Source organism: Gopherus flavomarginatus, chromosome 1 (genome assembly GCF_025201925.1).
Source record: "Gopherus flavomarginatus isolate rGopFla2 chromosome 1, rGopFla2.mat.asm, whole genome shotgun sequence".
In the NCBI taxonomy this organism is placed as follows: Eukaryota; Metazoa; Chordata; order Testudines; family Testudinidae; genus Gopherus; species Gopherus flavomarginatus.
The window spans coordinates 129,456,503-129,482,328 of NC_066617.1; the positions used below are offsets into that span (position 1 = coordinate 129,456,503).

At 40.3% G+C, this 25,826-nt stretch overlaps 1 protein-coding gene across 2 annotated transcripts in view; it reads left to right on the forward strand.

Annotated features, from left to right (window-relative positions):
* The window catches only part of STK38L (serine/threonine kinase 38 like), a 57,739-nt gene that overhangs the window by 7,437 nt on the left and 24,476 nt on the right, over window positions 1-25,826 (forward strand). Inside the window, exons 2-3 of one of the 2 annotated variants that reach the window (XM_050919770.1) lie at window positions 24,029-24,235; window positions 24,957-25,101. In XM_050919770.1, coding sequence (XP_050775727.1) covers window positions 24,223-24,235; window positions 24,957-25,101 — 158 coding nt within the window. In that variant the 5' untranslated portion in view covers window positions 24,029-24,222. The remainder of the gene's footprint in view (window positions 1-24,028; window positions 24,236-24,956; window positions 25,102-25,826) is intronic. The other variant, XM_050919761.1, reaches the window with a different exon arrangement.

Below are 25,826 nucleotides of genomic sequence, written 5' to 3' on the forward strand. Positions count from 1 at the left end.
TGGACATTCCCAGCTATGGCCCCCAATCCCGGTAGGGGACAAGTAGGCTCAGTCCAGCAAGATCCAAGTGTGGAGAGGCTTAGTGTGGGGGGATCCAGGTGTGGGATGAGAGGTCTCTGTGTGGGTCAGTCTGGGTGTGAGCAGCTCAGTGGGGGGGTCTGGGTCAGGAGGAATCTGGATGCACAGGGGCTGTTTGGAAGGGGTTCTGGGTGCAGAGAGGTCCAGATAAAAGTGGTTAGGGCTCAGCAGAGGAGGGGCTGGGTGTGAGGGGTGTCTGGGTGTTGGGGGAAGAGGGCTTGGTGAGGGAGGTACAGATGCAGCTGATTGGAGTTCATTAGGGGCATCCGGATTTGGGGGGCTCATCAATGTGGCCCAGGTGCAGGGGGTTAGATTTGTCAGGGAGGGGGGTTGAGTGCACGGGGTTTAGCGGGGGTGGACTGGGTGCAGGGGGAGGGTCTGGATGCAGTGGGGAAGGGCTCAGAGGGGGGTCTGGGTGCAGGGGAGTCTGGATGCAGGGGAGTTGGGTGAATTGGGGAGCATCTCCCCGTACAATGACCCCTCCCTTGTGACTGAAGAACAGTGGGTGCAGGAAGGGGTGGGCGTGTGGAGCTTCCTGCAGCTGGGGAGTTTTCTGGGGGTGGGTCTGACCTGGCCTCGACTGCTCCTTTCAGGGGAAGAGGACGTCCCATTGTTCTCCACCCCCTCTCAGCTGAGCCCGGTGCAGGATAGGAGCCACCAGCTGCAGCATCTCGAGCCCTCTTCCTCCGCCCAGTGATTGAACTCTCCACTGGCTGCTCTGGGTGCCTGAAATGATGCGCTCGCACTGCAGGGCAGGGATGTGTGATGACTCTTGTGGCTTCCCTTTGCTTTCCCTTGATTTTCTGCAGAGAAGCAAAGAAATATGTGGGGGACATGAATTCTGTGCATGCGCAATGGCACAGAATTCCCCCACAAATAATTAAGGTAGAATTACACAAAACTTGACAATATTAGCCGCAAGTTAAAACTAAGGGATTAGCTACAATGAATGTAGAAATATTGCATCTCCTACAATACTTTCCCGCAAAAGGAGGAGTTTTAAACTACTATGCAGAATTTAGAGCGGAAGAAAGGTTGTTACAAACAGTATCTTTTTTCTTTATATAAGCTTTAAACCTTGGTGATATTTCTTCTATATTATGCTGGTAGGAGTGCAAGGATTTAAACAGATAGAACATGTGCCTTAATAGAAATGTTTAATGCCACTCCTCCCCTCTTCCCCTCTCCCCCCCACCCCAAAGAGCATTGTGGCTGGAACTGATTCAATTTCTTTTGTTTAAAACTTTTTAAAATGACAACTGTTTTTTCAAAATGAAACCTTTTGCAGTTTTTTGATTGGGGTGGGGAGAGGCATCAAAATAGTCAGTAAAAGCAGCAAAGAATCCTGTGGCACCTTATAGACTAACAGACGTTTTGGAGCATGCGCTTTCGTGGGTGAATACCCACTTCCTCAGATGCATGACAAAATAGTCAGGATTTTTTAAAATTGTTTTCAGAGGGGCATAAGATAGGATCTTGGCTCCTCCTGTTTTTCTCCACTTTCCCTCATTTCTCTTATTTTCCTTTTATTACTGAAAAAAGACGGGAAAATAATCAATGTTTTTGATTTTCAGGAGGTCTTTTTTGTTGACAAATCAATGACCTTGGAAACATTTTGCACAAATTCTTTAAAAAACATTAAATCTTTTTGTAGTGCCTACTGACTACTTTACAGTCAGTGCTTATTACAGCTAACTATGCACAATAAGAGGCCTGATCTTGCATTCCTTGCACAGGAAGGAACACATGGATGTTACCTGGAGCTCCAGGTGTGTAAGGAATGCAGGAGTGGGTAAAGATTCCAAGTGATGTGGCTAATTTATTGATAAGTGCAAAGTAATGCATATTAGGGAATAAAAATATCCCAACTATACATACAAAATGATAGTGTCTAAATTAGCTGTTACTATTCAAGAAGGGGATCTTAGAATCATCATGGATTGTTTTCTGAAAACATTCATCTTCCAAAAAAATAAAAGCTCACAGGATGTTAGGATCCATTAGGAAAGGGATAGATAATAAAACAGAAAATGTCATAATGCTGCTATATAAATCCATGGTACATCCACACCTTTAATTCAGCATGTAGTTCTGGTCACCTCATCTCAAAAAGTATAGATTAGAATTGGAAAAAGCATAGAGAAGGGCAACAGAAATGATTAGAGGTATGGAACAGCTTCCATACTAGCAAAGAATAAAAAGACTGGGACTGTTCAGCTTAGATAAAAGATGACTATGGAGGGATATGATGAAGGTCTATAAAATCAAGACTGGTTTGGAGAAGGTGAATAGGGATGTGTTATTTACTCGTTTACATAACACAAGAACTAGGGGTCACCCAATGAAATTAATAGGCATTAGGTTTAAACCTAACATAAGGAAGTACTACTTCACACAACTCAGCCAACCTGCGGAGCTCATTGCCAGAGGAAGTTGTGAAGGCCAAAAGTATAAACTGCGTCCAAAAAATTATTAGATACATTCAGGGAGCATAGGTCCATCAATGGCTGTTTATCGGTTTGGTGAAGGATGCAATCTATGCTCCAGGTGTCCCTAAACCTCCAACTGTGAGAAACTAGGACTGGATGACGGCATAGATTGCTCAAAACTTTCAGGTTCTCTTAATTACATCTGAAGTTTCTGGCATTGGCTGCTCTCAGAAGACTGAATATTGGGCTAGATTGGCCGTTGATCTGACCCACTATGAATGTTCTTATGTAATAACTGCTGTATAGGAAAACAAAATTAATGGGATTAAAATTTTTACTTAAATTTTGCAAAAGCTTGTGTGAATATATACAGAGGGAGGGAGTTGTCCAATTTAGAATTATAATATCTTCATAGAATATTAGGGTTGGAAGAGACCTCAGGAGGTCAGCTAGTCCAATCCCCTGCTCAAAGCAGCACCAACACCAACTAAATCATCCCAGCCAAGGCTTTGTCAAGCCAGGCCTTAAAAATCTTTAAGGATGAAGATTCCACCACATCCCTAGGTAACCCATTCCAGTGCTTCACCACCCTCCTAGTGAAATAGTTTTTCCTAATATCCAACCTAGACCTCCCCCATTACAACTTGAGACCATTGCTTCTTGTTTTGTCATCTGCCACCACTGAGAACAGCCTAGCTCCATCCTCTTTGGAACCCCCTTTCAGGAAACTGAAGGCTGCTATCAAATCCCCCCTCACTCTTCCCTTCTGCAGGCTAAATAACCCCAGTTCCCTCAGCCTCTCCTTGTAAGTCATGTGCCCCAGCCCCGTAATCATTTTTGTTGCCCTCTGTTAGACTCTCTCCAATTTGTCCACATCCCCTCTGTAGTGGGAGGACCAAAACTGGACGCAATACTCCAGGTGTGGCCTCACCGGTGCTGAATAGAGGGGAATAATCACTTTCCTCAATCTGCTGGCAGTGCTCCTACTAATACAGCCAAATATGCCGTCGGCCTTCTTGGCAACAAGGGCACACTGCTGACTCCTATCCAGCTTCTCGTCCACTGTAATCCCCAGGTCCTTTTCTGCAGAACTGCTTAGCCAGTCAGTCCCCAGGCTGTAGTGGTGCACAGGATTCTTCCTTCCTGAGTGCAGAATTCTGCACGTGTCCTTGGTTGAACCTCATCTGATTTCTTTTGGCCCAGTCCTCCAATTTGTCTAGGTCACTCTGGACCCTATCCCTACCCTCCATCATCTCTACCTCTCCCCCCAACTTAGTGTCACCTGCAAACTTCCTGAGGGTGCAATTAATCCAATCATCCAGATCATTAATAAAGATGTTGAACAAAACCAGTCCCAGGACCAACCCCTGGGGCACTCCTCTTGATACCGGCTGCCAGTAGACATAGAGCTATTGATTGTGACCCGTTGAGCCCAACAATCTAGCCAGCTTTCTATCCACCTTATAGTCCATTCATCCAATCCATACTTTTTTTAACTTGCTGGCAAGAATACTGTGGGAGTCCTATCAAAAGCTTCACCTATTAATCAATTTGATCCCTTAAACCCTTTGCATGTGAATCTTCCATAATTCAGTGGGAGCTCTGCGTATGTGATGAAATTCTAGACCCGATTAAGTTAATGGCAAAACTCCCGCTAACTTCAGATAGGGGCAGGATTTCACCCAAGACATCTTACTACTCCTATTAAGATGCTCGGATATCACAGCAAGGAGTGTGGTATAAATACTATGCCTTGATTTATTATTTTATACTATGGGATCACGCCCCATTGTGTTAAGTGCTGTTAAAACACATTCAGAGACACTGCCCCTACCCTGAAAGCTTACTGCCTAAGATCCCTGTCTTTCAAATACTCATTTCACTTTAACCATGTGACTTAGTTTCATTGGGAATGAATAATATAAAATGGACTTGGCTTGTTTATATAAAAATTTATTTTAATACATATCCTCTTTATTTCAGGATGACTTTCTATTACTTGTTAGTTTTGGTAAACATGGAACTTTGTTACACTCCCAATGGTCCTATTGAGATGGTTTAAAGTTAATATGTATTTGCATAAGTCTTTTCAGAGTGTGGACGTCAAAACAAGTCTATCAGTGATTTACAAGGAAGAGAGTGGGATACAATCAAATATATTCATTATTTTTAAAATTGAAAATGTATGAAGTGCCATTTAGCCTGATATGACACTGTGACCATTGTCCATTAGCTGGTTGAAAGGATTTTATAAATTTTGGAGAGTCAGAAATGGGAAAAGGAAAAAAAAATACAATTATTTAATTTAATGTTTTTTTGAATTTGTATAACAATTTAAAAATCTAATTTATTTTTCATGATTTATACAGTGTACTTTTATCAGATCTGGCAATGAAAGGAAAATAACCAATTTCACTTTTGTTTACAATCCAGTTCTAGTCAGTTTAATGTTCTGTTTTTTAAACACTAGAATTCAGTGCAGTACAGTACAGCTTTTGGGTAGCAGACGTTGCAAGGAAAGAGTTATTTGCTTTTAAAAAAAATTGTTGGAACTCTTTATTTTTCAAAAATGTCATTGAAACTTTTCTATGAAATTTTGGATCAAATTTGACTTGACAGTGTCAGGGACGTGCTGGCCACCGCTTCCTGCAGCTCCCCCAGGAACGGTGAACTGCAGCCACTAGGAGCTGTGGGCGGCTGTGCAAATGTAAACAAACTGTCTTGCGGCCTGCCAGTGGATTACCCTGACCTGCCAAATTCTTCAGTTACTTAGTTGTGACATTTTAACCTAACCTCCCTGCCTACCCCACCTGGTTCCTGCCTGTTTTCTCCCAGCCAGCCAGAACAAAGGACCACCACACATAGTCAGAGTGAGGACATTCCTTTAGTTTAGTGGTCCCTGCCCCCCTAGGTGGGTGTAGAGTAATGTCCAGGGATGTGTGATGGGGTGCTAGCCAGTCCCCACTGGTGGCGGTGAGGGAGCACCACTCAGCGCTGTTCTGGCCCCATGCCCTGGCTGCACCTGCAGCCATAGCTCCATTGCCGGCCCCTGCCCTGGCCCCACTCCTAGCCTTGGCTTGGCCCAACTCCGCTCCCAGCAGGGGGTGCAGGGGCACGGGCACATTCCATTACAGGCAGTGGGGGGCGGGGAAAGAGGAAAAGTTTGGGCACCACTGCTTTAACCTAAAAATAACAATGTTTTCTTGTCTCCATAATCTAAATTCTTTTTTTTTTTTTTTTTTTTTTGTGAAAAGCAGTCTAGCCATAGACTTCTAAAATGTCATCTTTAAAAACTGCTGCTGGACAATGAACAGTGAAAAAGTATTGTACCCTTATGCAGAGTGGTTAGAATATACTAGAGGAGAGAGCTACAGTGTATATATATATATATCTGCCTTGTCTGCAGCTGAAGTATGCTGGGTGAGATTCTGCAATGACTGAGGAAAATCTAAATGTTTTTTCCCCCTTGCCCTTTGCTGCCAAGGCAGCAGGGCTGGGTTTTACTGCAAAAAGATTGGTTAAGTAATACTTTGAATGGTAAAGTAAATGATTTCCAGATATTGCAAACTAATAAACCACAGTCGGTGCAGTACAGATTAAATTCCATATTTGTCTTGGATGGAAGGTCAGACTCCTGTCTGGAATGATTGAATTTGTACTTTGGGTGCAGCTTCCTTGTATTCAAGGGTGGTGATCATCTTGTCAACAAAACGTCTGATTTACAAGATGAAGTCACTTACAATAAGTAGACTTTCCATATACATGTAAAGTGTTATTTTGCACATGGTCAATTAACTTCGGCACCTGCCTATGCTTTTTCTTGGGTTTTCTTCTCACTTTAAAAGAAAATAATATAATATGCTATGTGTTTGACGGGGGTGGGGGAGAAAAGGCCAAGGGAATCTTTTTTTTTTTTTTTTCCCCTCAAACCCCTATTTAAATAATGCAAAATTTAGCTAGCTAATATTATTTTAAGGGGAAACTGCATTCATTACATTCTAATATCTCTGGTGAAGATGCACTATGCCGACAGAGAACTCTCCTGTTGGCATTACTCTATCTTAACAAGAGGTGGAAGCTATGTTGGCAGGAGAGCATCTCCCACCAACTTAGCAGTCGTGTGGACAGCACTTAGGTTGATGTAAATTGTGTTGTGCGAGGGGTGGCTTTTTCACATCCCTGAGTGATGTAAGTTACATTGACCTAAGCAGTAGTGTAGACAAGCTCTAAATGAGTATTTACTAAAGAAGCAGAAGAAAGTATTTTAAAAACACTTGCAGGAGGGGGAGGGAGAAATACCTGTTGTTTTTTCACACCTCCAAAAATCCTGTGTGGCTCAGGTTAGTTGCTCAAAGGGAATTGCTGTTTCCCCAGAAAAAAGTTTGGCCTGTTGATATAGGGCCCAATCCTGCTCACATTAAAATCTGACAAAATTTTCATTGACTTCAGTGGGAACAGGATTGGAACAAGAGCTTTTTGACAAAGGAAATAATCTGCATTTAGATTGCATGTTACTTTTAAAAAATGACATGCAATGGATTCAAATGATCTTTTTTGTTTGTGTATGAAATATAAAGAGAACCTTGAAAGGATTTTTTTAATTACTTTTTCTCCCTCTCCCCCCTTTTTTTACGTTAGAAATACAATTCTTATTTGCCCTTTAAGAGCCTCAAGCTGCCTTTTGCAAATTTCATAGCCATAATTAATTAATTCAGCTAATTTAGGAGCAGTTCACTAAACACCCAACATTCAAAAGGACTGAAACCCTCCTCATAGGACACTCATTCTCTTTGTTCCCCTCAGTATATCTCCATCTGCTTAACAAAGCCAACTGCACTAAGATTAATCATGCTAATAAGCTTTTGTCATTTCAGCCAAAGAATGTCCATGTTAGAGTTCAATACCAATGATCAAGTTCCACCAACATTGATCTGAATCAGTGGTGGACAACCTGCAGCCTGCGGGCCACAGGGTAGTCTGCTGACGGGCCACCAGACAGTTTGTTTCCATTTGCACCGCCACCTGCAGCTCCCAGTGGCTGCGGTTTGCCGTTCCTGGCCAACGGAAGCGGCAGCCACTACATCCCTTGGCCTGCACTGCTTCCCGCTGCTCCCATTGGCTAGAAACAGCGAACCGCGGCCACTGGGAGCTGCAGGTGGCTGTGCAAATGTAAACAAACTGTCTGGCAGCCCGCCAGCGGATTACCCTGCCAGCCGTAGGTTTCCCACCACTGATCTGACCTGTACTTGTAGTGCTTGCAATTTAGTAGAATTTATAACAAACTAAAATCAAAGATCCGTTTCAGTCAGTGGGGAAGGAAGAGAAATAGTCTAGTTTATTACATGACCTGTGCATTCAGGTTCTGAATCTGTTGCCATCTGGTCCCTCTTAAAATTACCCAATATTCTAAAGTGAAGTACAAGTTAAAAATAGTCATTTAACTGTTTGATGTGAGTTTGGATTAAAATTTTCCAGGAAAAAAGCCAGTGAAGGCAAGGCTGCTGTGAAGTCCCAGCTGTGCTGTGCAGTGTACATGCACTGCTTTGCTGCTGCCTCAAAAATGATTTTGAACAATGTTCCTTTGTTCCTTTGATATTCTGTTGGCATAACCTTGATAAAATATCACTGCAGTTGCAAACAAAATCTTGTTAATTCAGAGACTGTATATTGTACATGATGTAGTTGGAATGTTCTTAACTGTCTCTGGAAGAGCATCAGAATCTGCTTCCTAACAACAGTTACTAAAACTTCTGAGCCCAAGAGACACCAGTGATAGAAGCAGATGAGACTCCCCTGGAATTAATGCACTTGTACTCATGAAGAATCTAGCCTAGTCTTCATTTAAATGGTTGATTTATTTTATTTTTTTTGTTTTGGTTGGTTGGTTTTGTTCAGTCTTTTCTTATTTAAACTGTATTCTAGAGCTTCTTTTCTATATCTTAGTTTTGAATGCTAAATCTTATGAGCAACCATAGATACTTAGAGTTTGGGTTTTTTTCCCCTTAAGTGCACAATCTTCACTTTTCAAACATGTTTCATTATGAGAACATGCAGATATCTTTCCAGAGAAATAGCTTGCCTCTCCCAAAGGTTCAAATGTAGACCTTCTTTCAGTTCTTAGCTGTGAGCAGTTGGTGACATCTGGGATTAGAGATTCAATTTCTCAACTCTTCCTTTGCTGACTATGTTGTTTTGATAAATTATGTATTTTGCTTGCTTGATTTTTTTTTTAAAGATCTTCAAATAAAACTTTTTTTCCTTTTCTCCTACCAAGATTTAAAATAGGCTCTTTGTGTTGTATGTATAATGACTTGGACAAAGTATGGCCGTGTGACGATGGCACTGTATACAAAACATAAATACATGGAAAGAAAACTAGAGATTGGGTCTTGAACGCTAGGCTCATACCATGATTTTGGCTAATTCGCTTAATTTTGCTGTATCTCAGTTTCCCCATCTATTAAATGAGAATTGAGTTCTTTATCCTCCAATGTGAAATGCTTTGATCTCTACAGATGGTAAGCACTGTATATATGCCCAGTATTGACTTTCTATTATGAAGACAGGGGAGTGGGCATTCCCAGCTCTGCTACGGCCATCCTGTGTGATGCAGGTGTCTCTGGCCAAATCCTGCCCTAATTTACACCTGTTTGAAACCCATAGAGTTCTGGTAACTACAGGATTTAGCCCTCTCAAGGTCAGTTTCCTGAGTAGAGAAATGTGGATAATACTACTGACCCACCCATATAAGGGATGTGCTGTATGGCTGTGTTAGTTAATACACCTCTACCTTGATATAACGCTGTCCTTGGGAGCCAAAAAATCTTACCACGTTATAGGTGAAACTGCACTATATCGAACTTGCTTTGCTCCACAGGAGTACGCAGCCCCGCCCGCCCGAAACACTGCTTTACCGTGTTATATCCAAATTCGTGTTATATCAGGTGGCGTTATATTGAGGTAGCGGTGTATTTGCAATATGCTTTGAGATTTTTGGATGGAAGAGTCTAAAGAAATTAAACATCTGCCACTGAGGAGGTAAAATAAACCCCCAGACTATAGTTCAGTTAAAGTACCTTTCTGACTTTTTTAACACAAAGAATATTCAAAGCAAGAACAAAGCAACTCGGAACACTCAGTAACAACCACCGGAGACCTTTTCAACTTTCAACAAGCTGAGAAAGGAGAAGACACACCCTTCCCTCTAGGGAGCTGCCACCGCAGCAGCTGCTGCGCTGCTTTAAAGCCCCACTAAGGATCTTAGTTAGTCTGAAGACGGGTGCTGGAACTAGGGTTGCTGAGGGTGCAGCAGTACCCCCTGGCTTGAAGTGGTTTTCATTATATACAGGAGTTTACAGTTTTGTTAAGTCTTTCAGCACTCCCACTGTAAAAAATGTTCCAACACCACTGTCTGAGGATGCGTGAGTTAGAATAAAATCCAGCTCCCTTTCCTATAGCTGTCTTGATATCTAAGGGCGGACATGGTTCATATTAGTGAAAACGTATTTTTGCCTCTAAACTAAGCAGATTGGCCTCTGAATACAAATGGGGAGCTGATCGGTTGAGTAAATAAGTGCTACTTTCACGCAATCGCTCTTCTGACCACAAGAGCCCTTTTAAAATAGTTTTTAGTAAAATTTATAATTCCAGCACTCCTTTTTGTCATCTAGGAATAATCATAAATATAAAGAAGTCATACGGCTTGACCCTGATTTTGGAGCAGCTCCACACTATCAGCCTTAATGTTTTCTTTATCTTTAATAATGTGGCTTGTTACTTCATAATGCATAAAGGGAAAATGGTGCTAGGTTCTGTGTTGTGAAATAAAAATGCTCGCTCTCACCATTTAAAAAAATATTTGCAGCGAACTATATTTCTGATCTAGTTACACATATGTCTTTACAAGGAAACTTGAAAAAGATCCAGGTGTCATGCATTTGGCAGTGTTTTTAAAGAGAGCTGATTTGAAGTATCTAACACTGTTTGCATATGAGTAAAAGAAGATCTAAACATTGATTAGAGAGACATTCAGTTAAATATATTCTACTGAACTCCTAGTGGCAACATTTTGCTTTTAGCCAAGGGAAAATGTAACCACATTGGAAAAAGTTATTGCCAAACTTAACTGGTCACTTGCATTAAATTGTTAATATTCAGAGAAGTTCTTTTCCTTTTGTCATCTTTTCTTTGTTTCACTTTATGAAACCAAAATATGTGTTCATCTTGTGCTCGGGGCACCTACATAATACACACTTTTCAGAGTAAAGTATCATAATTGCCTCTCTCACTCGATCAAAAAAATACACAAATATGCACCAATATATACAATGATGACTCAGGTGGGATAGGCATACTGATAATAGCTTCCTGTCACTGCAGTCAGATCTGGTGGGTTTTCCCATTTGGGTCCCATTGCAGGCTACGCGCTAAAACATTTAACCCAGCGCCCCAAGAGAGAAATGAGTTTCCAACCAATTTAAGTAGTATAAATCATTTTAAGAACTTCTAAAATGGATTCATTAATAATGTCCCTGTGAGGTAGAGAACTGGTATCCCGATTTTACACATGAGTAAACTGAGGCACAGCATAAGTGTTTTGCCTATAGTCACACAGGAAATCCTTGACAGAGTTGAAATAGAACCCAAATCTTCTAAGTTACTTAATACAGTTTCCTCTGTCTTAACCACAGAAGCATCCTTTCTCTTTGTACATGCATAATATGCATCTAAAACAGAGCTAACTTTTCAGTTGTTTATTTCTTAAATGCTAGTAGCAGCAGCCAGGACCCAGGTATGTGTTTTTGTTTTTGCAGCAGGGATTGTCTAACTTTATCACTAGTAGATGACATATTCAGTACTACCTTTGCAGGTAAATCTCCTATTAAAGACAATGGGAGGTTTGCCAGGATAAGGAGTATGTAAGAAGAGCTGAAGAAGGCCATTGGAGTTGGACATTCCTGCTGTTGTGTCTTAAATCAAACATATATATTCTTCCAGCCATCGCTTTTGTTAGTGACAAGCTGGTTAGCAAACACTAGGTTGTATGATCAAACTGCCCAGATCAAAACATAAATGTCAGCCCTGAATGCATGGAGGAGGCTTCTGTCCCATGTCAACACCACTGTTTGATCTGGCTTGTCCATGTGTAGACTCTGAACAGCATGCAAGAACTAAACAACACATGCTAGAAAGCTTTTTTAGGCTTTGTAAAAGTGGCCATAGTTATTTATCAACAATATGTAACAGCTCATCAATAATATGGAGAGGTACAATATATGAGATATCATCTAGGAGACTGTCTCTAACTTTTAAATATGATTGATCTCACTGAATACAAGGCTAATCAAAAGAATGGTCTCCCTTGTTACTATAGTTTGAACTAGAGGGACATGGGAATGTATTCATAATCTTGCTGTGTTTTCGAAGCCTTTTAATGTGCTCCTCTGCACAGTGAGCAGGCAAAAGTTGGTTTAAACAGAATGTAACTAATTGTCATTGGGCAGTTTTGTTCATGTGTGTACTTGCCCACATGTTGGCATGTAGCAGTCATTTAACGGGGAGACAGTTTGATTGAAATATTGAGTGGTAGAGATTAATATAAAGGAAAACGCCACCCATTTGACTTAGCTATCTCCAGGGCAAGCCCAAGACTGGAGTAAAGTCCCACAGAAGTGAAGGCCCATCACAAACCTTAGCACCTTCCCCTCTAAGGCCAGGTGTACACTTAAAAATTAGATCAACCTAGCTATGTCATTCAAGGCCATGAAAAATGTCATGCCTCAAGCTCCGTATTTAAGTCGACCTAACCCGCACTGTAGACACAGCTACGCTGATGGAAGAATTCTTCCGTTAACCTATCTACTGACTCTCAGAGAAATCTGTTAACCATGCTGATGGAAAAACTCCTTCCATTGACCCAGGAAGCATCTGTACTATAGTGGCAATGCTGCAGCTTTGCTGCTGTCACTCTTATAGCATGGACATAGCTTTGCCCTTCCTGACCTGTCTGCTCCAATATAAACATATAGCAATGTGACAGGTTTCAGAGTAGCAGCCGTGTTAGTCTGTATCCACAAAAGGAACAGGAGTACTTGTGGCACCTTAAAAACTAACAAAAATGTGTCAGTCTCTAAGGTGCCACAGGTACTCCTGTTCATATAGCAATGTGTGTCTGTGCACATGTTTTAAAAAAAAGTCAAAGCAAAACACTCCACTGCACACACTTCTGTCCCTGGGGGAAGGATGAGAGAACAAATGTATGGCAGATGTGTTGTCATGTTACTTAATGCACTCAGACACTACAGTCATGACAGCAGTATGAGAAGCTATATAGAATAGAATAAGATTTCTCTCAGTCCAATCATCGGAGAGCTCAGAGGTAAAACACACACCTTGCTGGGGATGCCCTTGGATTCTGTGAAATAGATCTGAAAATAAAAGTTGGAGTCCATTTACCTTTCTGAGCCTGTGACACCTTGCTGAAGAGTGTCTTTGACAGACAGTAGCACTGTAGCTACACTCAGAATCACAAGCAGAGTGCAAAATTAGAATAGTATTGCCCTTGATTTTATACTCTAGAGTTTCCTGATACTAAAACAGGAGGGAAATGTTTTTCCCTTTGCAGCTGTCTTTATTGCTGTAGGGACCTCACTGCTAGTCTCATGGTCCCTTCCTGAAATAATCTTTCTTCTGCGGCTGAACCTGGCTGTATGTGAGGGGGTGGGGAGGAGCTCTACCCACCACATCCACCTCCACGGCTCCAGGTCCAGGCACTTGGAAGGTTCTTTCAAACACTTGTGTGTGTCCCACATCTCATCTCTCCAGCAGGCTCCTGCTCCGCACAGCATCTGCTTTATCCACTAACTGGCTCCTACTCCAAAAATCATAATCAGAAAAGAATCTGTCAGCAGTGGGAGTTGAACCAGCTCCCAGCAACAGTTCTAGCTGCATTCATAGATTTTTAAAGCCAGAAATGACCATTAGATCATCTAATCTGACCACCTGCGTAAAACAGGCCCAAGCAACTAATCCAGTTTCTACTTTGCTTCTCCTTTAGAGCTCCTCTCCTTTGCTAGCGTAGATTTACCATGTGTATTTATTGCATTTATTTTATTTTATATGATTTGAAAGTGCCTGTCCAAGACTTGGAAGACTTTGAATACATTGAAAATGCAACTATACAAACAAGAATAAATTCAGTGGTCTTTTAACCTCCACAACAGAAATATTGAACCAAAAAATCAAGCCCCAACAATATCCTTCTCAGACCATAAATTCCAGTCCTGCTTGTGCTGCCGCCTCCCTGAACTCCTTGGAAAACAGGTGGTCTTTGCAGCATGCCCTGAAGATCAACAGATTTGGGCTCTATTGGATCACAAGTAGAACGGAATTCCAGTGTCGGGCCATTTTCCATAAAACTCCCTTATCAGAAGCCACTTCTCTTACTATTTTTACTATTGTTTTTATAGTCTTGTACATAGCCCACAATCTGTTAGGTGATGTCTTTTCACCATGTGGTATCAGAGGCTCAGAAAGGTTATCTGTGTAAAAAATATATATATTTTTAAATACTTTCCCACAGTTTATTCATGGTGAGAAGTGGTACATTCTTTTTGAAGGAGGGTCTAAAAAGAAATGAGTGTTGTTTTCCTTAGAACCAGAAACACCATAATTAATTAAGAAAGAGCAAGTTTGTGAGAGGCCTCTGAAGAGTTGATCTTGCTTTGTTCTTAATTATTTCATGGCCCAGATTTTGCAGCAAAATGTTTAAGCGTGTGCTTAAAGTCCTAGTGAATTCAATGGGGCTTAAAATTAGTGTTTTGCTGAATAGGGTTGGACATAAGCGCCAGCCTAAGATTAAGCACATGCTTAAGTGCTTTGGACCAGAGAGCAATTCACTCTTTTCAAACTGTGTTAAAAGGAGTTTGACTACCCATATTTTGTACTTCAGGTTGAGTCCAAGATGAGTCGTATGACAAGGAGGAAAAAATATCGTAAGCAAAGGTGATGTGTGACGTGCAGTTTCAGTGCACACAACTGTATTTATCTTCTAGAAAAAGCGCTACGTAATCTTTCTTGCTTGCCAAAAATAATGAAATTTCTAAACAAAATTAAGTTTGTTTCAAAACTTACAGTAACCTTTGACAGAGACACATTAACACAGCCCAGGATTGGAAGTCAAGATGCCATCACCCTGAGAATACACAGCTCTCATTATAATTGGCTGAAATATGGATGCTCAGCACCTCTGAAAATCAGGACCTTTTATTCTATTCCCTGTCATAGTGGCCTTTCTTTATGACCCATTGTGGTGGTGGTACAGCATAGATGCCATATTCCCAGATTCCTTCTTTCTAGAATGGGGATAATAATCCTTACCTATCTCACAGCAATTATTCATTAATATTTGCAAAGCATTTTGAAATCTTAGTGCGCCCGTCCAATCAAAGAGCAAATACTTTCTATTGAAAATAATTTGTCAGGAGAAAAGCTCTGAAGAGACTGAGCTTGGTAAGACTTCAGCAGAACAGTAAAGGTTTGGCTATATATATTGGATACATGATGTCTCAAAATTGTACTGCCCTCATGGGAATAGAGAGGACCACTACTGATAATGGAATATAGAGGCTATAATTGCAATATGTATGTATTGTTAAATGTTTAGGTACTAAAGTGACCTTATTGGTAGTTTAGTGGTTCTAAACTTTAGGTAACCACCAACTCCACTGCTAACCAAAACAAATACTGAGGTATTTTGAGTCAAATGTTTCTTTACTACTTGAGCTGGATGAAAGATTAACCTTTTTTTGTACCTAGCTTTTACCCGCCCAGTATGTTTTCCTGTTGGGGAAATGAATTTGCATTTATCAGTCCTCCTGCTTGCTGCTCGTTGAAAGTAGAATAGCAGTGAATCACAGACAGTTATTTTCAGGAGGTTGCTGTTGCTGTACTTAGTTGAATAGCAGGAAATCCTTAAGTGCAACAGAACTCCAATATTCAGTTTATATTCCATATTTGGGAATATTTCCTTATCATTACTGGTAGTATGTTGTAATGAAAAAGAAAATTAATTTCCTTGGGCCAAATTCAAAGGCAGTGAGTAAGGCGATATTACTTAGTCTTTCCTGAGTTCGGACAAAGTCCCTTAGAACTCATTTGTATTCTGTGCCTGTTTTGACTTGAAAAACGGTGGTTTTTTTTAAAATAATGTTGCTAACAAAAGGGGTCTTTTGAATCAATACCTAGAATAGATACTGTTTTCTGCCACCACAACCATGTTAGCTGATTGTGGTTTAATGAAGGTATGTCCTGTAGATGAGGAAAAGCAGGTGAGCGTATGTTGAGTATTTACAAACCTCAACTTTTTTGTAGGCTAGATGTAGGATGATAACACTTTTCTCCTAGATTTAGCTGCTTATGGTTGATACAGTTAGCTGTGACAGTGTTAAACTGTGGCTACTCTAGGTGTTGAGGTATGATTTAAATCCTGGTATCTAACTCAAAACACCTTTTTTCCTAGTCTAGATAAGGCCCCCCTGTTACACTTGGGTAGACAGGATATATGTAGTTCTAGGAGTCTGTCTGAATGTAAGGGGATGGATCTAAGTTACATTATCTTACAGATCCCCTCTTAATTTAGCCCATTGTTTCAGATGCTTACTAAAGTTTTTCTAAAATCTAAGGCCATGTCTTCATTCCCACTTATGTTGGCAAAACTTATGTCACTCGAGGGTATGAAAAAAAACCCACACTCCTGAGTGACACAAATTTCGCCAGCCTAACTGGCAGTGTGCTTAGTGCTATTACTGCTCATGGAGGTGGTTTTATGTTGATGGGAAAGCTCTCTCCTGTCGGCATAGAGTGGCCACTTGACCGATCTTACAACGGTGCAGCTACATCTGTATAGCTGTGCTACTCTAAGCTCACTAGTGTAGATATGGCCTTGCTCACAGAAAAATTACTTTTTCCATGCTGAACACAATGGATGGGCATTTGGATAAATTTAACTGGTTAAATTCCTAGCTCTTTTCTAGGCTCTCATTCTCAGTATTCTGAGAATTTCCAATGTCTCCATTAACAGAGCTGCGATGTCTGATGGATTGAATGATCTGTCTAATAGGTCTTTTTCATCTTTCATTTCTACATGTCTATGAATACCTTCTGCAGATTTTTTTCAGTCTTAGAGTTCAGATGTTGGGAGTGTCCACTGTTTTGATGTATTAGCTGTGGCCAGACGAGTCATGGAGCTATATCTGGTTTTAACTGTAAGTGGTTATAATGAGCGACTTATTATGGACATTCCATAGGGAGGGCAAGAATTACTTAAAATGGCCAAAACATTTGAGTGCTTTTCATGTTTAAATAGTAAAGCCTGTTCTGAGAGAACTAATTTTACTCTGCATTGCTTGGTGTTCACTCAGATAGAACAAAGATAATTCATTCTCTAGCTCAAGATAGTAAAACTCATGTGAATCTGGTTACAGATAGCTTAATACATATTGGAGAATAATGAAAAATGGTTTGTAGATTCATAGATTCCAAGGGACCATTGTGATCATCTAGTCTGACCTCCTGGCTAACATAAGCATAGAACTTCCCCAAAATAATTCCTAGAGCAGATCTTTTAGAAAAAACATCCTATCTTGATTTAAAAATTGTCAGTGATGGAGAATCCACCACAACCCTTGGTATGTTGTTCCAGTAGTTAATTACACTCACCGTCATAAATGTATGCCTTATGTCCAGTCTGTATTTGTCTAGCTTCAACTTCCAGCCATTGGATTGTTTTATGCATTTATCTACTAGGTTGAAGAACGCATTACTCAATATTTGTTCCCCATGTAGATACTTACAGAGTATCTGGGTAATGGGGGAAATAAGTAAAGTAAATGAACGTTTAAAAATAAAGGAAATGGTAGTGAACTAATCCTCTCATTACTGTGTACTGAAGCTTTGGGTTTCATTTTCCCTTCTGTTAAATTTAGACGGTTGTAAAAACACATTCCTAAGATATCAGTAAGGACCTGTATGGAAATATTATCAAGGAAGGAAAAGTGTATGTGTTAAGCATCTGATTTGTTATACCTGACTGTAAAAGTTGCTACTTAAAAGTAGAAGGGGAAACAAAATTAGAGGCTTTGAAGGATGGTGCTATTGTGAAACATGAATTATGTAGGGATATAATTTTTTTTATCATGCTGGTCAGTGTCCCAAAAGGGAGCGTTTGAAAAGTTTTACTGATCTGCTAACTAAACTTATGGGTAGCAATACTTTAGCAGTTAATATTTCCCAGGTCACCAGAATAAGATTAATTCTTAAAGGGTCTGATTCAAAGTTCATGTAAGTCAGTGGGAGTCTTTCCGTTGACTTCTGTGGACTTTGGATCAGGTCCTATATGTTTTATTTCACTCAAAAATGTGAAATCATATTCTTCATTAGTATAGAGCAGTGGCGGGCAACCTGCTGCCGCAGACTGAATGCAGCCCATCAGGGTAATGTCCCTTTGGCCCACGCCACTTCCTGCAACTCCCATTGGCCAGAAATGGCAAACTGTGGCCACTGGGAGCTGCGGACAGCCGTGCATGCGAATGGTCAATGTAAACTCTGTCTCGTGGCCCACCAGCAGATTACCCTGACGGGCCACAGGTTGCCCACCACTGGTATAGTCTTATCATCTACCCCAGGCAGTTTGCAAAACATTGCTCCACAATTGACATGTCCACGACCACATTAGTCCATCAAGGTGCAATTTTTTTCTAGTCTGCATACTGCTCTGAGACTTAATACAACAAAGCTTTTAGACCAGTTTTTTTTTCCAGTTTCTGGATTGTCATGCAGCTATAGTAGTGGATTTTTAAGCCTTTGTAGAAAGAAACATTGAGTTGGTGAAGATCAAGTTTTAATAAGTTTGATATACATGAAGATTTGAAGTCTGTGCAAGAAAAGAGTAGATGCAAAAGAATGTGCAGAGCGAAAAGGTGAGCAACACAAATATCAAATTCTGCACAAGTGGCAAATGACAATGCAAAGACACACCTTTCTTCAGGATGGATAATGCAAGCTGACTTCTTTCTCCCTCAGTTTCATCTTTAGGATATTCATGGACAGGCTTTGCTAAAGCTAAGACAGAAGTGGTAACCTTTTAGTGTGGGGGCTGATTTCATATTTTGGAAGCTGCCTCTGGTGTCCGGGTTACTTCTTCTCCTCCCCCGCGTCTTGCTAGCATGTCACATCACCTCATGCTGCTGACACTTCGATTGCTTCATCCATTGTAGCTGTCCCTGCCCACTGCCTTTTGGTGTGAATCATGTAGTTATTTGTGGGTTTGATTTTGTTTTGTTTTGGTCTCCTGCCTCTGTGTCTCTTAAAAAGGATTTGAATAATTTAGAGAGGGGAGAGCTGGTTTTCATATTCTGAAGCTCTTAATTTGCCTTTTCCTTGCTACTTTCATAGATAGCACTTTGCATTTTTTTAAAAAATATAGCACTAGGCAACATTGTTTTGGCGCTCAGTTTTGCTCAGCTATTACATTTGTCATTGGTCAAGCAACTGTACAACAGTAAAGGTAATGTGGTTTCTTCTTCAAAGAGCTGACACTTCATTGTTGTATATAGTGGTGATACCTGGGTTTCTGAAGATGATTGTTTTGCTGGACTGTGTGCTTTTACATTTGAATGACTCCCTGAGCATAACTCTATTTAACTCCTCTTTGCCTTTTCCCTTCTATGCCCCCTGTCTTCTTTAAAACTGCAGTGGGCATACCTGATTTCAGGAGAAACTTGAGATCAAGTAACAAAATGTATTACACTGAGAGCACTGTGGAAGCTGTGATTTGAAGCAAGAAACTATTTCTCAGTATTGTCCTTACACACAGATGTGTAATGTAAGTGATAGGGCTCCATGATTTGAGTGCAGTCTTGACTGCTTACATCAGCGGAGAATTAGGCCCGTGATCTCTAGGAATCAGTGCCAATGCGTACTGGCTTGCATTAGTGAGTCTTTATTGACCATTTAATAAAGGGCCATAGTTGTCACAGGAACAGGCATTCCCTATCCTCAGGTCTCCAGACATAAGCATTGCATTTTAAACCCAAAAGAGCAGAAAGGGGTTTCAAAAGTTTTCCTCACTAAAATGTGAGAGACCCAGTAGTCTGAATAACTCATTTTAATGTGTAGTACTGTTGGCATATGTTTGTTAAAATTGTGGAAGAAAATCAGAAGTTTTTGTGTTCAATTCAAGAGGCTCCAATTTGTCTATTATTTTCCCTTAGCAACAATGTCCATCTAGTAAATATCCCCCTTGGCTTTCAGAGCAGCTAAAAACGAACTTTTAAAATTTCAAAAATACAGTTTGCAAAAATGGTAGCGGCTGGGAAGAATATTTGCATTGTCTGGTTCAAATGCCATTTAATTTGATGAGTGGTAGCAAATAGTACCATCAAATGCAGTTGTTCAGGCGGTTTATCTTTAATGAGACTGGTAACCTTAGTCCAGTTCTTGCTGGAGAGCTGTCCACATCAAGAAAACTACCACTGCAACTCTCACTAATTTGCCCTGTTGCTGGCAGCCTCTCCTAGAGATATCAAGGGTCGAATGGGCTTGGAGACTATAGTGTCACCAGAATATAAGAAGTGTATTTGAGAAAGATATCATTCCTCTGCTCATGCTGTGCCTGTTGAGTGAATAGATGTCTTCAGTTTTCAGTGTTTATAACACCTTTTCATAAGCATGAATTTCCATTAAAAGATAGAAATAAAAAAAATATTCAAAACAACACACAAGGAGCCAGAAAGATTTGAGAGAAGGATCTGAGGTCATGGTTATTCTCTTTAGTCTGTACTTATTATGGCCCTATCAATGTAGTTTCTGAACGTTTCACAGTATTAATGGATTTTATCCTTACAACATCTCTGTGAGGTAGAGAAGTATTACCCCCACTTTACAGATGGGGAATTGAGGCACAAGGTAGATTAAGTGACTTGCCCAAGGTCCCACAGGAAGTCTCTGGCTGAGCCAGGATTTGAACCTACATTTCCTGAGTCTAAGTCCAGGGCCAGTGTGCCGTCCACTAGATCGTCTTTCCCACTTCCCTCTGCCACCCACACTTTCAGTGTAAATAGCTATTTTGTGTAAGTAGCAGTGGGGCTGTAATTATCATGCAGTGACTCAGGACTCGACAACTCCATGCTTGCTGTCAGTTGGCAGCTACCCACAAGATCTAATGCTCCCTTACCCTTAAGTTCTTCTGGCCTTTCTGAATTGGATCTCATCAGAATCTTTGACGTCTGGAGATGATGCAGTGCTCTGAATATAAGAGAGACAGGCTTTGTGTGCTCATTTCTCTCTTGCTAGGAAATGCTACCAACTTTCTTGAAGATCAGTTTCATTGGAGGGTAGTCGCTTTCAAGTTGCTTTATCGTTCCAGCTTTCCTCTTCTGGCTTCCTATAGCAAGTGGTTCCATCTCACGGACACTATGATGCTCGAATATGCTTTTGTTTAATCAAAATTTCAGTGTCCATGTCAACACTGAAGAATAATAGTTTTGGGGAAGGGGGCTTTGCATGGCCATTTATGTAGCAGAAACTGTGCTATGTGGAGGTTTTCACCAGTGGAGCAGTGATTTCAGGAATTTAGCTGGGGACTGACATAGATTTAAATCCAGCCATACAACTGATTTGAGAGTAGACTGAAGAGGTAGTAATTGGTGTTTAGTTTTCCTTTCACAGTCCAATTAGAAAAGATTTTAGATTTAAGAGGGTGGAGATGGTGTGGATTAAGCAATTTTTACTAGTAGTAAATGTAAAGGTTCATATTGATCAGATTGTGGCGATGTCTCTAAGTCATAATCTTTTATATCAGTTTTTCCAGAGTAATAGACATGTATGTTGAAAAGGGCTTTGAGTTTCTCAGCCAGAAGGCTTTAAGCAAAATATGACTAGTTGGTTTAAATGCTGTGTTCTTTGTAGTTCCGTAAACCTAATGCAACTCTGATGGCACTTCAGGAATTGAATGATTCCATTATGTAAAAGGCATGATCTTGGGTGGATTAATGGCTCTTTTATGGGCATTTCCAAGAAATGTGGGTGGCACCTTTTTCAAAACATTTTGATTGATATAGTGAGATCAGTGAATGCAGTGTTCAGCCAAAATTCTGAGTAGGGCTTCCTTTGAATTTTCCACCCCACCCTCTGCCCGCATCAGTTGTTTATAAAGGCCAGATTTAAATATTTTGCTTGCCTCTTCCCAACTGAGTGAGTGGGTGGGTGGGTGTGTGTGCGCGCGGACGTGGAAATTTAGGGCACAACTCTGAAAGGTGCTGTGCACTTCCTGCAAGACCTCTGTGCTGCTTCATTTCTCACTCATGAGAATCAAAGGAGTTGATTAGGATTAGACCCTTAGTTGAGAGGATGGTTTGGGGATGATTTTGTTTACAGTGCTGGAACTGTTAGCTACTTGAATGTGACTATCACAATGTAAGCAAAATGTATTCTAAACTTTAGTCTGAAGAAAGAATTAATTGCAAAATAGAGAAATGGCTGATGGGGCAGGGGGAAGGCAAACGGCATTTTGGAAATGGACACTTGCAGCAGTAATTCTCCCCTTTTCTTGGTTGCTTTATGCTATATTATGACAATAATGGCAAGCTTCTTATCTTTTAAATAGCTTTCTCTGAGATCGCTAACTTACTAATCAGGAGCTCTTCTGTATTTTCTTATTTTAGAACTACTCTCAATTAGAATCAACCATTCTATTTATAGTCTAGTGCTGTAGTGCCAAAATTGTTATCTCCTTTTTCCAGGCTTAATGAAATCAAGTGACTGAGATTCCTTGTTTGTAGTGTCTGCATTTGAGTGTATAGGAGCATGGAGAAAACAAATGAACAGGAAACAAAACTATATTGTTATTTTAGCCAACCAGGAGTACTAGACTTGCAAATGATGAATACCCGTCTGGTGCAACTGAAAAGTCTTTATACCTTAACCAAAGTTTTAATCCATTTTGAGCCTGGGTTAACAATACATTCAGTGCCAAAATTCCTAAAGGATCAAAAGGCTGTTTTTGCCATATTGGCTCATTCCTGCAAATAATTTGATCACTGATATCACTCTGTGTTCAGATCTGGAGAGGTAATTGGAATTGTTCAGTTTGAATATGTGCAAATACTGAACTTCAGTAGTAAAACCACCTAGTCTGTGTTTCCCTTTCACTGTCTGTCAGTAGAGTACTGTAGTGAAACTCTTACAATATGTATGGACACAATAGGATTACAAGAGTACTTGTGGCACCTTAGAGACTAACAAATTTGTTAGTCTCTAAGGTGCCACAAGTACTCTTGTTCTTTTTGCGGATACAGACTAACACTGCTGCTACTCTGAAACCTGTCAATAGGAATACAGTATGCTTATATTTAATCAAGACTTCCACCTATCGGCGGAGTGACTTGAAACAGCACATACAATTAATAGAAATGGCTACAGAATTTGTAGATCAGTTTTCTGACTTTTGGAAAAATTGCTACCGTGAGAGAGAGAGTGAGTATGTGCTTCTGGTGGTACTCGAGTAAGAGAGGATAACCTCTTCTATTTTTTTTGGTCTGGTATTTATCTGTAGTTAATAAAGATATTATAATAGGTTAACTGAACAGATAGTAGGTCTTGTTGGGAGAAAATCAAAGGAGATAAAATACTGATAAATTCAGAAGTAGCTACAGGATTGTAAAATCTGCTGTATTGCTAGTTCATCAGTATGCCCGCTGTGTAGGTATAAATACACACACATTATTCTCATAAGTGGCACATGGGCATAGTCCAAAATGCACAGTTAAAATAATACTATCCACATATTATTGTAAAACTCCACTACTTGCTGCACATCAGGTACTTTTCTAGCAAAGAGACAATGTCTTACTACCACATAAAATTCAATTCAAAGTCAACAAGACCAAATGCCATCTTCGCAAGCTACCTAATTGTATGTGTGACAGGTCAGACCAAAAAAAGGCATGTTCAGAGATTTTATAAAAGCCTACCTTTGTCTGGGGTTTTTTATCAATTCACAAAAAATAAAAAAGTATTACAATATATATCCAAAGATCAGACAGGGTTTGGGTATTTGTCAGAGGAGGCTGACTCAAAATCCCTTAGTGAAGCAAAAGGATTATACAAAGTAGCTTTTCAGGAAGGAGCCATCAGCACAGAATGCTTTCTCCCAGATCTCTCTCTCTTTTGGAGAATGGCAGAGCTTATACACTGCTTTATTTCCCAGCATGCTGTTGCCCAGCCCAGGACTAGAACATGGCTGCTAGGAGAAAAGAGCACTTGCTAACAGCCCTGCTCCCCTGGATCTGAGAGAGCTGAGCTGGCTTTGCTCACCCTTGCTGTAGGGAGTTTCAGCTCATGGAGCACCAGCCCTAAAACCAGTCAGCAGAATGAGGTGGGATTTTGGTCTTTTTAACCAGCCCCCAGACTGCTTCCTAGCAACCATGTGCTGCCCCTCAGTGACCACATCCCATGTCCCGTAGGTATTTAAGACGCAAACCTGGAATGACTGTGTGCTGGTCTAGGAGGATTCCCTCACAGCCTGAAAAGGCCTAAACACCTCCTTGCAATGATTTCCACATGTGAGGAACTTCGTCTGAAAACACCTTTCTGAATGTCCTAAACAGTTCTTCTTTACCAACTTGTCAATAATGGCATGTAAATAGGCCTGAAGGAGATGACCTGGAAAGGTATTTGCCTTGTGATTGAAAACTCCCTCAGAGTCTGATCATTTGCAGCAAAGGGAGTTTCATGATCCATTTTTTATTATTCTTATAGTAAGAAAAATCTCTCCATAAACTAAGGAAGTTGCCTTTTTGAGGGGATGATTTCTAGATACTGTATTATCCAAGTGTCAGTACTCACTTTTAAAACCCATTTAATAGAACTAAGATAGTTGGCAATCAAATTTTTATGCCTGGCTTATCTTATCTTTCTCTGTGTTTGCTCATTTGTCATTTTCACCGTTTCTTTTTGGCAAGGATTTGCATTTCTTCAATCTTAATTTTCTTGTGCCATCCATACATATTACATTTAGAGAGCTACATGGATGGCATCTCTCCTCTTGCCCCAGACTTATTTTATTTTTATATATTTGTTTTGGGCAGGACTCTAGTCAGCCAGTGGTAAATCTATTAATGCATGGACAAGTACGTGAGAGTTAGTTGCCTGTAGCCAGCATGGTTCTTTGATATGATTCACTCCTTGTTTTGCCAGTAGAATGGTTTCTGTTATTTTTTGGTGAGTGGGTAGCATATCCTCCCCTACTAAGTCTCTCTAACTTTACAATATTATGTTTTTGGATTTGTTTACATAGAAGGGAGGTGTCTTCCCCATGAATTTCACATTGCCTCTGATTTTTCTGGGGGGAATAAAAAGTCTTTTTGAGTAACTTCATGTGCTCTGTTTCAGTACATGTTACTATGGCAATGACTGCAGGGACTACAACATCCTTTCCCATGAGCAACCACACCCGGGAGAGAGTGACTGTGGCCAAACTTACACTGGAGAACTTCTACAGCAACCTAATTTTACAGCATGAAGAGAGAGAAACCAGGTACTGTGGCTGGGTTCTCTCACACCTTTAACTTTTTATTTATACTGGCCTTGTGTGGTGTTTCTACAGACCAAGTATGTGCTTTAAAGTCATTTTAGTCCCTGCACAAAGTTTTTCTTAGAAACTTATATTTATCTCTATCTCTAACCAAATTATTAACCATTTGAGGGGACAGTCTTTTGACGATGTGTATATATATCTCAGCACTAAGAACTTGTTTTGGCTAGCATATTTGTTAAAATCTCTCACTGTTGCACTAGTGTTGGTGGTACTAATTGCAGAAGCACTAGTATAGACCCAACCAACTTCATTTTAACCTCTATATCGTCCATCCCTAGTTTCCAGCTACATCACAATGTAAAGCTACTGATTAAAGTGTCAAAAAACCAAGTCTTTATTATAATGAATACTGTGTTTCAATAAATGAAATATTTGTTTCGATTGTAACAGAATTTTTTTTTTATTGAGGTTATACAACCAAAGAACAGGTTTTAGTATCTTTTGAGCTGCTTCTTATTTAGTTGGTACTCTATTAATTGGGCCTCTCACTCCCGGTTGGGAGGATATATTGTCCACTGGGGAGTTCTATTTAGGAGATTCTGCTATATTTCTCAAAATGGGGAAAAGTCTTGATTTTTAACTAGAGAACGGCTCAAAATGAAACCCTAGAACTTAACATCCTAGCACTCATTGTTCAAAATCTTTATTCCCATATATGAGCCTAT